This window comes from Herpailurus yagouaroundi, unplaced genomic scaffold (genome assembly GCF_014898765.1).
Source record: "Herpailurus yagouaroundi ecotype Mexico unplaced genomic scaffold, PumYag 166, whole genome shotgun sequence".
NCBI classification, from domain to species: Eukaryota; Metazoa; Chordata; class Mammalia; order Carnivora; family Felidae; genus Herpailurus; species Herpailurus yagouaroundi.
The window spans coordinates 4261521-4273697 of NW_024412407.1; the positions used below are offsets into that span (position 1 = coordinate 4261521).

The 12177-nt window shown below is 41.0% G+C and overlaps 1 protein-coding gene across 4 annotated transcripts in view; it reads right to left on the reverse strand.

The window, feature by feature from the left end:
• DIP2B (disco interacting protein 2 homolog B) overlaps positions 1 to 12177 on the reverse strand; it is a 233388-nt gene that overhangs the window by 33291 nt on the left and 187920 nt on the right. For all 4 annotated transcript variants that reach the window (XM_040488144.1, XM_040488143.1, XM_040488141.1 and 1 more), the window contains 4 exons: positions 11811 to 11947; positions 8694 to 8774; positions 5405 to 5532; positions 3474 to 3588 (listed from right to left, as the gene is read on the reverse strand). In XM_040488144.1, the coding sequence (XP_040344078.1) occupies positions 3474 to 3588; positions 5405 to 5532; positions 8694 to 8774; positions 11811 to 11947 (461 nt within the window). The remainder of the gene's footprint in view (positions 1 to 3473; positions 3589 to 5404; positions 5533 to 8693; positions 8775 to 11810; positions 11948 to 12177) is intronic.

Genomic DNA, 12177 nt, shown 5'->3' on the forward strand with positions numbered 1-12177 from the left:
ATGTTATGTTATGTTATGTTATGTTATGTTATGTTATGTTATGTTATTTAAGAGTTTATTTTTAAGTACTCTCTGCGCTTAACATGGGGCTTGAACTCACAACACTGAGATCAAGAGTTGCGCACCCCTCTGACTAAGCCAGCCAGGCACCTGATTTGATTCTTTTAATATACAACATAGCTCAGTTCAATAGAGGCAGAGTATTTTTTTTTTAATTTTTTAAAAATGTTTTTATTTATTTTTGAGAGAGACAGAGACAGAGTATGAGCGGGGGAGGGGGCAAAAAGAGAGGGAGACACAGAATCTGAAACAGGCTCCAGGCTCTGAGCTGTCAGCACAGAGCCCGACGTGGGGCTCGAACTCACGGACTGTGAGATCATGACCTGAGCTGAAGTCGGACGCTTGCTTAACCGACTGAGCCACCCAGGTGCCCCAGAGGCAGAGTATTTTTATTATGGACATGAGAAGCACTGGAAGTGGGCCCCTGCTTAAGTGGTTCACAAAGTTACCCACAATCCCATCTGCAAAACAATGGGGTGAGGCTACTACACACTGAACCCCGGAGGCCACTGGCCTCCTCAGTGCACTTCCGCTCCCAGCCACGCACCTGTGCCCTCGCTGAGCATCAGCTGGCTTGCTTCTACACCTTTTACGTTTGTGCTTGTTCCTGTGTTCACATAATTTAACTATTATATCAATTGATAAAACTGAGCATAAAAGGACAGAGAGAATTACGCTTTGGAAAGACTCACTGAAGGTAAGCTCCTAAAAAACTACTGTTGATAGACACAAGTTAATTCTAAAAGATTATGTATTCTAGTCCCTTTGCACATACTTGCATTCTAGTCTAACAAATGAAAACAGAAACCAAAACCATGCAATGTGATGTGGTTTATGGAAGAAGGTTGACTGGAATGCAAACTGGTATATGCATATTCATGCTACTCTCTATCAAATGAAGGAGGATATGTATGTTTTGGGTTAAAATTTAATACTTGAAGAATTTCTCATTTTTATGATTCTCTGCTTCAACCACCTTTTAAAACGCACTGGGCGTGGAGCCTGCTTAAGATTCTCCCTCTCCCTCTGCCCCTCCCCCTCGCGTGTGCATGCTTGTACACGCTCTTCCTCTCAAAAAAATAATAATGAAACTGACCAACTATTAATACCGGTTCCAAACATACCAGCCAAGAGAACTCTACTGTATCACTCATAAGTCTTTCTGAAAATGAGATATAGCCTCAGAAGAATGGACCAACAGTCATAAAAGACAGACAAGGCCTTTTATTAAAATAACTTAATAGGGCAAAGGAATAAACATGAATATCATATTCCTCAGAGTATCCTACTAATCAACAGAGACAACTGGGAAATAGAAAGTCTGGCAGGGTTCCTACGTCTCTGGGTTTAAGAATATACAGAGAGTTAGCAAATGTTATTACATATAGCCTAGATTCCCCACTGAAAATACACCATCTGGCAAGTTATCTATTGACTACTTTCTTTAAAAGGTGCTAAGTATTTCGTTCATATTATACATAGATCTGGAGTTAACCTCTGGGCTCTCTCAACTACCAGAACATACGGTGTCCTTACCTTTCTTGTATAGCTCCAAATGCTTTAGTCTGAGAAGCTATGGAGACTAGGGAAATAATGCCCTTTTATTCCATGACCAAACAAGACCCTGAATGACTTTTACAAGAATTTGGATTAGTAACTTAGCATGTAATTTTGCAATAATTCCTGCATATAATTCCTATACTTGCTTTCCAGGGAAAAGTAAGAAATACCTTGGGCAATTTCCTATCATAGGGAAAAAACATCTAATTCATCACAACATTCTACCATTATGCCTCACAATTTATTCTGAATGAAATAAACATTTTATTTGAAAACATGAATGATATGAAAAACACTGTCTATGCAAATCTGATTCTTAGCCATCTTTCAGAGATCAGCCCACCCCTACTCTTTTTATTTAAAAAAAAATTTTTTTTTCAACGTTTATTTATTTTTGGGACAGAGAGAGATAGAGCATGAACGGGGGAGGGGCAGAGAGAGAGGGAAACACAGAATCGGAAACAGGCTCCAGGCTCTGAGCCATCAGCCCAGAGCCTGACGCGGGGCTTGAACTCACGGACCGCGAGATCGTGACCTGGCTGAAGTCGGACGCTTAACCGACTGCGCCACGCAGGCGCCCCCCACCCCTACTCTTCATAGTCTTTTCTGTCCATCCCATCCTCAGTAGATTTTCTTTCTTGTCTTGTCACTACAAACAGCCTACGCTCTGCCAGCTGATAATTCAGAACCACAGACCTCGAGAATAAAAAGAAATCTTAAAAGTTATCTAGCCCTATCACTCATCTCAGGCTTGCATTATTTCTACAACATGACTACTAACTGGCAGTGAATACATCTAAACGCCCCAAGTAGACAAGTTTATAGATGTTGGGAACACTTAAAATAACATAGAATTTTCTTTGTGAAGGACAGTCCATGTTTTCTTTGGATCATACATTTATCCAACAAATATTTGCTGGGCCTATACTATGCTGATGTGCTAGCATGACTATCAGGAGAGGAGGTTCCAGCCTTCACGGGCCTTTGACCATGGCTGATGCAGCAAACAGTAACTGTGGAATGAAAGGGAATGTTACTGAAAATAGTGGGTCTCTCTAAACTCCTTATTGGAGATTACACTTACGATTATTTTTGATGTTAATAATAATCACTATCATTATTTACTGAATGCACACAGTATACTTCAAATAATGATCTCATTTAATCCTTCCCACAGCTCCGTAAGATCGTTTTAGCCCCACTTTATGGGTTGAGAAATAAACTCAGTGAGGTTAAGCAACTTGCCTAAAGGTGCATATCTGGTATGGAGAGGTGCTGGGATTCAAAGGCTGTAATTTCAAACTGAGGACTAGGCTCTTTTCATCATTCTACGCCTCCTACCCACTCTCCCCCCGCCCCCAACTACTAGTGACATATCCCTTACATGGAGCCCAGATCTTCTCCTTCTCCAGCTCTCTAACTCCACAGGCAAGCTCCTTCAGAGCAAAAATGACATCTTACGTTTGCTGGGATCCCTGCGCACTAGGCACCAGGTTACACACACGTTGTTGACAAGTGGATTGATTTCTGTCAAAGATGTACTGCACACGCGGTCAGTTTAAACTTTCACGGGCAGTGAACACTCAGGAACAAAAAAAGTGAGAGAATTTGCTGAGGCAGGTCAATTCAATTGTTCTTGGCAACCTGAGCAGGAAAATCCTATGTAGTCCGGAGGGAGAAATGGTACCGATTATATTACTTTGCTAACAGTACCCAGAATATCTGAGCAGTTACTGGCAGGAAGAAATACGGTGGCATGACTGGCCCAACAAAGAGGAGGCTTCATCAGTGGCTGCCACCACCTCTGACAACAAAGCCAACCTGCTCCGACAAATAACCCCAGGCGCGCTCACCTGCAGCACACGGCTCATCCACTGGAAACTGTCTTCCTCTGAGGCGTCGGGTCTTTGTTCCGCAACCACCACGATGCGCTCATCATAAAATACAGACACAGAAAACACAGCAATTCTAAGAGAGACAGATCAAACACATCAGGACTCCCTTCACAACCAGTCCTATTTGCTTTGCTCAGTTGGAGTTACAGAGAGGAGTTGTCCCCACCACACTACCCAGAAACGAGTGGTTTCGAAAAGAAAATGCCACAGTCATTACCATCAAAATGAGGACTCAAAAAACATGTACTAGTAAGCACCACCGGCACGAACGTTGGGATGCAGTGGTAAGCAAGACAAAGTCCCTGTCTTCATGGAGCTTGCACGTCAGAGACAGAACAAATAAATATAAAAATAACGTCATGTCGTATTACACCAGGAAGAAAGGCAAGGCAGGGCGAGGGGCAGAGCGGTATGCGGGGCGGCTGCGCTCCTGAAGGCAGGGTGGTTGGGGAGCGCCTCCCTGAGGAGCGGACACTGGAGCAGAGACCTGAGTGAAGTGAGGACGCGAGCCATGCGAAGATCTGGAGGAAGAGGTTTCCGGGCAGAAGGAACGGAAAGCGAAAAGGTTCTGAGGTAGGAACGAGCTTGGCAGGTTTGAGGAACAGCAAGAAGGCCAGTGTGCCTGGAGCAGAGTGGTAAGCAGAGAGTGGTGGGGAGAGGTCAGAGCCAGGCCAGGGCAGGCAGGGGGACCTGGCAGGCTGAGGGGAGGGGGATGTTCTGAGTGAGGTCTCCGCTCGAACGTCCCCTTACTAGCGAGGCATTCCCAGACCACCCTAGAGAAACCGGCGAGCGCACTCCCACCCCCAGGGTGTTCTTTCTAGGTGGCCCTTATCACCATCTCACATGTTCTCTCTGTCCCTGACTTTGTAGTTACTCTCGGTTTCCTTCAGTGAGAACGTGAGCTTCACAAGGGCAGAAACCTGGCCTGTTTTGTTCACTGCCACATGCCACACTCTGAGCATGCATGATAGTGGCACACGGTTGGCACCCAATAAATATCTGTTGAAAGGATGCACGAAAGAACAGGAAGTCACCAGAGAGCTGAATGTGCCAGCACGTGGGACCATCTCCCTCCCTCCCTCCCTCCCTTCCTTCCTTCCTTCCTTCCTTCCTTCCTTCCTTCCTTCCTTCCTTCCACACATATTCATTGAATACCTACCGTGTGCCAGGCGCTGTGCTGAGTGCCGGGGATATAACGGTGACCAAAGACAGAAGGTCGAGTGCCCCACGGAGTTTACATCTCAGAGGAAGCCACGTTATTATAAACACTACACGTTTTAGGAACTGGTTCTCTACTGGTTTCATTAGTTTTTGCTACTTCTTAATGCTTTAAGGATACATATCCATGATTGTAAATAAACTACTGGATAGACATCAACTACTCAAGTATGTACCAAATATCTTTTCTTGTATTAATAAGCAAAGAAAAGAGGGTTTGTAGTTGACTTTATCCATGGAATTTGAAATTAGCACTTAGGTACTATGTCAATCTCTGTGTTAAAATGTTATAACAATTTAGAGGTGAGTTGTAAGAGAAACAGTTCTCAGATGTAAAATTCCTACAAAATAGCATCTATCTTAGATGATAGTCTGAATGGCACTACTTCTATATTGATGGAATGTAAGAAGTTCAATGTTTTAGAATTCTCCTCAGTATTCAACAAACAGTAATAATTAAAAACTGAAATACAGGATATGGTTATATCTTATTCCTCTCAATTTCAGCCAAACCCAGCCATGTTGAGATAAATATTTAAAGCTCAATTCCTGCTATGCTTAACCAAAAAAACCCCCAATCACTTACTCTACAGAATACAACTCAAATTACCCTGTAAAGATACATTTAGATTCCACTGCAAGTGCTAACATCTGAATTTTGTACTACTCACCTTCCTCTATAAACAGTCTTTATTGATTCAACAGCCAATCCAGTAGCAACAATGTCATCAGCATTATGTCTTCGACCACTAACCATCAGTAACCCATCCATTTTTCCAACCACGAACACCAAACTGCCCTGAAAGGTAATAAAAATTTACCTTGATTTCCATTATTTAAATAGCAAAACAGGTATTTTACTTTCTGCTTTGAAATACAGTTCATCAAAAATGTAAGAAAACAACACTGTATTTTATGGATTCCAAGAAAGTGTTTCATATCTCAGAGATCAGAGGAGGAATCTATAGCATTTTACAACAATTACAGTATATAAGAAAAGAATTTGTTTATATTTATTCTTAGGGAGGAATTTTATAAAAAAGCAACTAGGATTGGGGTGCCTGGGTGGCTCAGTCGGTTAAGCGTCCGACTTCGGCTCAGGTCATGATCTCACGGTCCGTGAGTTTGAGCCCCATGTCGGGTTCTGTGCTGACAGCTCAGAGCCTGGAGCCTGCTTCGGATTCTGTGTCTCCCTCTCTCTGACCCTCCCCCGTTCATGCTCTGTCTCTCTCCGTCTCAAAAATAAATAAACATTAAAAAAAAAAAAGAAAGAAAGCAACTAGGATTCCACACAAGCATATTTTATTTTCTCAGCCATGATTATGTCATATTAGTTCATTTGTACCTATTCACGAGATGGATGCAAAGAAAAAAATTGTTAACTTATTTAATACTGGAATTAGGAAGAGATGAAAACAGCTGAATGTGAGAACACCTGTTCAAGATTTATAAGGGTAATGCTGTTTCCATCTGGCAAGATTAGAAACAGGCTAATAAAGAAAGGTCTGAGAAACACTATAGGAGTCTCTCCAAGAAGATAACATAGCTGCAGGAAATGTTGCTGTCAACGCCCTAAAGACATCACTGTACAAATAATACTTCTCAAAAATTCTCCTAGACCCATTTGCAATAAATTGACTTTTCCATTCATTACACAAGTCCTAAATTTCCTGGACAATTTATACATATTCAATTATCTAGTAGTCATCTCTACGTGAATGTCACTTAGTGATTTATTGAGTGCAATGTAGTGCCATATGCTGATTGGGTTATGTAAGTAAGATAGAACTTCTAGACTCAAGAAACCACAGGCTAATCTGAGAAGACAGGAAAGAACCAGCCATTTCCAACACAGTCTGAAAAGTGCTATGGTGGACATAAGTAAAGAGAATGAGACAGACACTGCTCTGTCCATTTCTCCATTTCTTTCACTGCAGTAGAATTTTTAGCTGGGCATGGGTGACCAAAATAAAGATTGCATTTCAGCGCCCCCTTGCAGTTAAGTGTGGCCACAGGACTAGTTCAGATCGGTTCAGATAAAAGGTGTTGCACCTGTCCGAATGGCTAACATTAACAACTCAGGCAACAACAGATGTTGGCGAGGATGCGGACAAAGAGGATGTCTTTTGCATTGTTGGTGGGAAGGCAAGCCGGTGCGGCCATTCTGGATAACAGTATGGAGGTTTCTCAAAAAATTAAAAAGAGAACTACCCTATGACCCAGCAATTGCACTACTAGGCATTTATCCAAGGGGTACAGGTGTGCTGTTTTGAAGGAACACATGCACCCCCTTGTTTATAGCAGCACTATCAACAATAGCCAAAGTATGGAAAGAGCCCAAATGTCCATCGATGGATGAATGGATAAAGGAAATGTGTATATATACAATGGAGTATTAGTTGGCAATCAAAAAGAATGAAATCTTGCCATTTGCAACTACGTGGATGGAACTAGAGGGTATTATGCTAAGTGAAATTAGAGAAAGACACATATCATATGACTTCACTCATATGAGGACTTTAAGATAGGACTAAAGATAGGACTAAAACAGATGAACACAAGGGAAGGGAAAGAAAAATAATATAAAAACAGGGAGGGGGACAAAACATAAGAGACTCATAAATATGAAGAACAAACTAAGGGTTACTGGAGGGGTTGTGGGAGGGGGGATGGGCTAAATGGGTAAGGGGCACTAAGGAATCTACTCCTGAAATCATTGTTGCACTATATGCTAACTAATTTGGATGTAAAAAAAAAGAAAAAAAAAAAAAGATATGACATGTTGCTCAGTAGCTTCAGGAAATCTTCCTTAAGAGATGGTGGGATACACTCTTTCCCCTGTCCCGTTTTCTGGAATGCAGACGGGATCCTGCAGCTCCATCTTGGACTTCAGTGGTGGAGAGGTAAGCTTTAAAAGGAGCTAGGTTTTAGAGAATTTTTTGGTGCTGACAGGATTAGTTAAGACAGTAGGTACAGACTTCTCTTTCTAGGATAGCAATCGTCTTAGTGGCATGCCCTCACACCCCCTGCCCCCATAAATGGTGGGGAAGAAGTAAAATTAGGTCTTTTCTTATGTAACTTGAACTGGTAAGAGGAGATGAAAGAGTAGGGAGGTAAAAGAGAGGTAGATGGAGACATATGGGTTTAACTATGATCACAAATGTCTGTTACTTACAAAATACAACCCAAACTTCCCACAACATCACGCAAAACCCTTCATAATCTGGCTCTCTGCCTTCTTTGTGGGCTCACAAAACTGTTAACTCTCTGAGAACAGATTTTGTATCTTAATGGTCTCCGTGAACGCAGTGCCTGTGAATACCATTTGCTGGAAAACAAACTGTTAATATTTGAAAAATTTATTATTATACATGGTATAGTGCCGATAATTTGTATGAAAATGCTTTGCACACTATTATGATTTCCCTTTGCTATTTAAAAAATTTTTTAAAAATATTTATTTATTTTTAAGAGAGAGAGCGTGCTGGGGAGGGGCAAAGGGAGAGGGAGACAGAGGATTTGAAGTGGGCTCTGCGCTGAGAGAGGAGAGCCCAATATGGGGCTCAAGTTCATGAACCGTGAGATCATGACCTGAGCCAAAGTCAGATGCTTAACCAAATGAGCCTCTCAGGTGTCATTCCCTTTGCTATTGAAGGTAACTTTTTTTTAGCGCTCTTCTAACTCAGTGAAACATACAAATCAAACCAAAGAAATGTAGCAAGACTAAATGAAAAGAATTTTTGAAAATAAAAAATATCTCAGCTTAAAGGAGTCAAGTGAATGTGGGTAATGAAAGCAATAAACATTAGGTGAGTTTATGACATTCTTACAGAAACCACTCTGTAACACTCTTTAACACTTCTGAACTAATCTGAATTTGTTCTGTTCTGTGACGAAAACCTTGTAAAGTCTAAATACCTGGATCAGATACACCAAAACAAACATGAATGCATCACTTACCGGCCCTACAAACCCCAGTAATCCTGACCGGATGAAGGGGACGTCCCCAACAGGAGAGCCTGCAGAATTGACTGGAATTACCTAAAAGATAGAAAGCAGTGAAAATCTTAGCTTTTTCTTAAAATATGTATTTGATTTTTATTTTATAAAAAAATTGTTTTGAATGTTTATTTTTTGAGAGAGAGAGAGACAGAGAATGAGTGGGGGAGGGATAGAGAGAGAGAGGGAGACACAGAGTCCGAAACAGACTCCAGGCTCTGAGCTGTCAGCACAGAGCCCCACAGGGGGCTGAAACCCATGATCCACGAGTCATGACCTGAGCCAAAGTTGGATGTGTAACCAAATAAGCCACCCAGGCGCCCTGTATTTAATTTTTAAAATGTCTTAGATAAATTATAATAGTAATATACGCTTATTGAAAAATTAAAATTATATAAATAATGACTTCAGTATCCCCACCCCTTTAAGAAAGAAACATTTACAATCTGCTGTATATCTCTCAGACTTTTTTTACACGCATGTATTAATGTAGTAAGAATTTATTAAAAAAAAAAGAATCCTATTACATATACTGTTTCACAACCTGCTTTTTCACATACTATATATTTTTCACATAACATATGTATTTGGGATATCTCTGAAAGTTGGTGACAGTTGCTCTAGCTCCCTTTGTTCAACAGTCCTGCAACATATCATCGCATGGGGGACAAGACAGAACAGCCCTTGGAGTCCGATGAAAGTTCAACTTCTGGCTCTGCCACTGACTAGTAAGTTCCTGGACTTCTCGAAGCCTCAGTGTCTTTGGCCATAAAACAGAGCTCCCAATGCCTCTCACAGGTTTAGGGTAAAGATTCAGGGAATGTAAACAGATTTGCAGGCATAAGCACAGTGTTTGGCTCAGAATCGGTACTCAGGAAACTACAAGAATTAGTACTATTAGAATGTAAGCCGTCTTTCCGGTGAGGAAGGCCATCTAATTTTACTGTTATAAATGTGCTTTACTGAATATTGCTGTACAGATCTCGGTGTATTTGTACAAAAGGCATGAGCTCTTTGAAGTTTTTCTCACCAGTAGCTTATTTTTAAAGATACACTTTGCTTCGTTTTGTAGTCATTACTAGGTCTTCTGTCCCAGTGAAAGGTTAACCACACTGGAAAACTCTCTCAAGATTTAAATAGAAAATCCAGTAAGAAAACACTAGAAACTTCAATTTGCAAAACAAAACAAAACAAAACAAACAAACAAAAAAAAAACAAACCCAAAAACAAACCCAAACAAAAGGCAATTGTTTTCTCCTTTTTTGGTTAGGATTTTTATTCTACTTCCCTATCGTTAAATTTATACTGCAGATTTCAGAATCCCTTCATCACTATGGACCTGGCAGTTTGATATTAAAATCTGAGAATTTTGGCTAGGCACTTGCTCTTATCGGAAAGGCAATGTAATAAAATACTATCGGTGTCTTCAAACACTGCTTGAGGATCTTGTTTATAGTAAGGAAAATGGAATGACAAAAAATTCAGATATTGGAAACATATGTAGTCCAAGCATTTAAAAAGAAGAAGAGTAGGGTGAGATTTTTTTTTTTCTTTTAGGGTGACATTTAAATTAGTGAAATGTATAGACAGCGCAAGTAGTCACTTGTGAGAGCAAAGTTACTGGCGGTAAACGCGTGCTTTAAGAGTTTATCAATGCCCACTCTTATTGAGGTGAGTGGATCGCAACTTCTGAAGGAAGGCCAAGAATGTAATAGTGTTACTGATGATGCAAGGATGGTCACAACAGACAGACATTTAATAATTTACACCATTCTAGGCTGTGTAAACAGATGATGGACAGCCCAGGAGCTCTTCACCTTTTCCAGTTACCACACTATTCATATAGGTAATACTCTCCTGTCAGGTCTATTACAACATAATTATGTAATGGTATGTGCCAATAATGGTATGGTAGATAGATATGCCCTGCCATACTGAGACTGAGAGTCAAGTATAGAAAAAGGAAGCTCAAAGAACTGAAAATTGGCAGTTGGTCATAATATCATGGCCCATAAGATGGAGTTTTCTGTTCCCTAAAAGCTACCCTGTGGCAGGTTAATCCCAATTAGGAAATATAGATAATTCCTTATGCCTGTTCTGATTTCCAGCCCCACTAGGCAAACTTTCATTACTGTTAGTCTTTACACTCAGAACTGTCCGCAGGAAAACAATGTGCTGGTTTCACTAGAACATGAGTTATTTGAGGAGCTCCGTTTGTTTTCCTGAGGTACCAAGCATCTAGAATACTGCTGGGATACACAGAAGGTGCTCAGTAAACATGTGTTGAATGAAAGACTAATGGGAGCAACCTGCCCCTGTGACAGGACAGTTTTTCATCAGTAACTTGGTGTTCTGGTTGGCATCAGTCCTCATAGGCTCAGCTAACTTGAGTCTTCTCTGGAGAGATGGATCTGCTGTCACTGTACTCTTAAAATTAAATTTTGGGGCTTATGAAACTCAAAGTATGGCATATTCACCAGAGTGAACTTTTATGAGGCCTTTTACTCTTCATTTATGTAACAGATAAACAGTAATTCTTGTGCACCAGGGGTGTTCTAAGCACTTTACAAACATTAACTCGTTGGGGTGCCTGGGTGGCTCAGTCGGTTAAGCATCTGACTTCAGCTGGGGTCATGATCTCGCGGTTTCCGAGTTCGAGCCCCGTGTTGGGCTCTCTGCTGACAGTTTGGAGCCTGGAGCCCGCTTCCGATTCTGTGTCTCCCCTTTCTCTGCCCCTCCCATGCTCATGCTCTGTCTCTCTCTGTGTCTCAATAATAAATGAATGTTAAAAACAAACAAACAAACATTAACTCATTTAGTCCTCACAACAATGCTATGAGGTATGTACTATGGTTCCTCACATTTTAAAGATAAGGAAATTAAGGCACAGAGAGGTTAAGCAACTCCTCCAAGGTCAGCGAGTAAGTGGTGGACTTAGGATTTGAACTGAGGCAGCCTAGCTCCAGAATACACTTTCTCAGCTGCTATATTGTGCTGTTTCCCATCGGCCAGGTCATTTGACCTAGTGACACCCTGACCTCATTAGATAAGTTCCCCCCCAAATTTAATATCATGTACCTCAAATGTATTTTTTGTCACACCAGCAAGCCCAAAGTACATCATGCCTCCTGTTCTAGAGCTGACACAGATTTCTCCAATTTCATCTGTTTTGCAGAGTTGGGGAGGTCCATCGGGTCTCACAATGCACATCATCCCTAGGGTGCAGAAAATACAGTTAGGAGACAGAGATTCTAGAAAACCTTTGTAAAATAACAGCCTCATCCTTCTGAGCCCAGGAAAGTTTTGCATTTACTGAACGGAATTAAGTAAGAATGCCAAACAAGAATGTCAAAAATAGACCTGATACTACATAGGTATATCTGAATTCCCATCTTTTAGTCCCGATGATAAACAAGTTATTTTTAAAATTCAGCAAATAAAACTA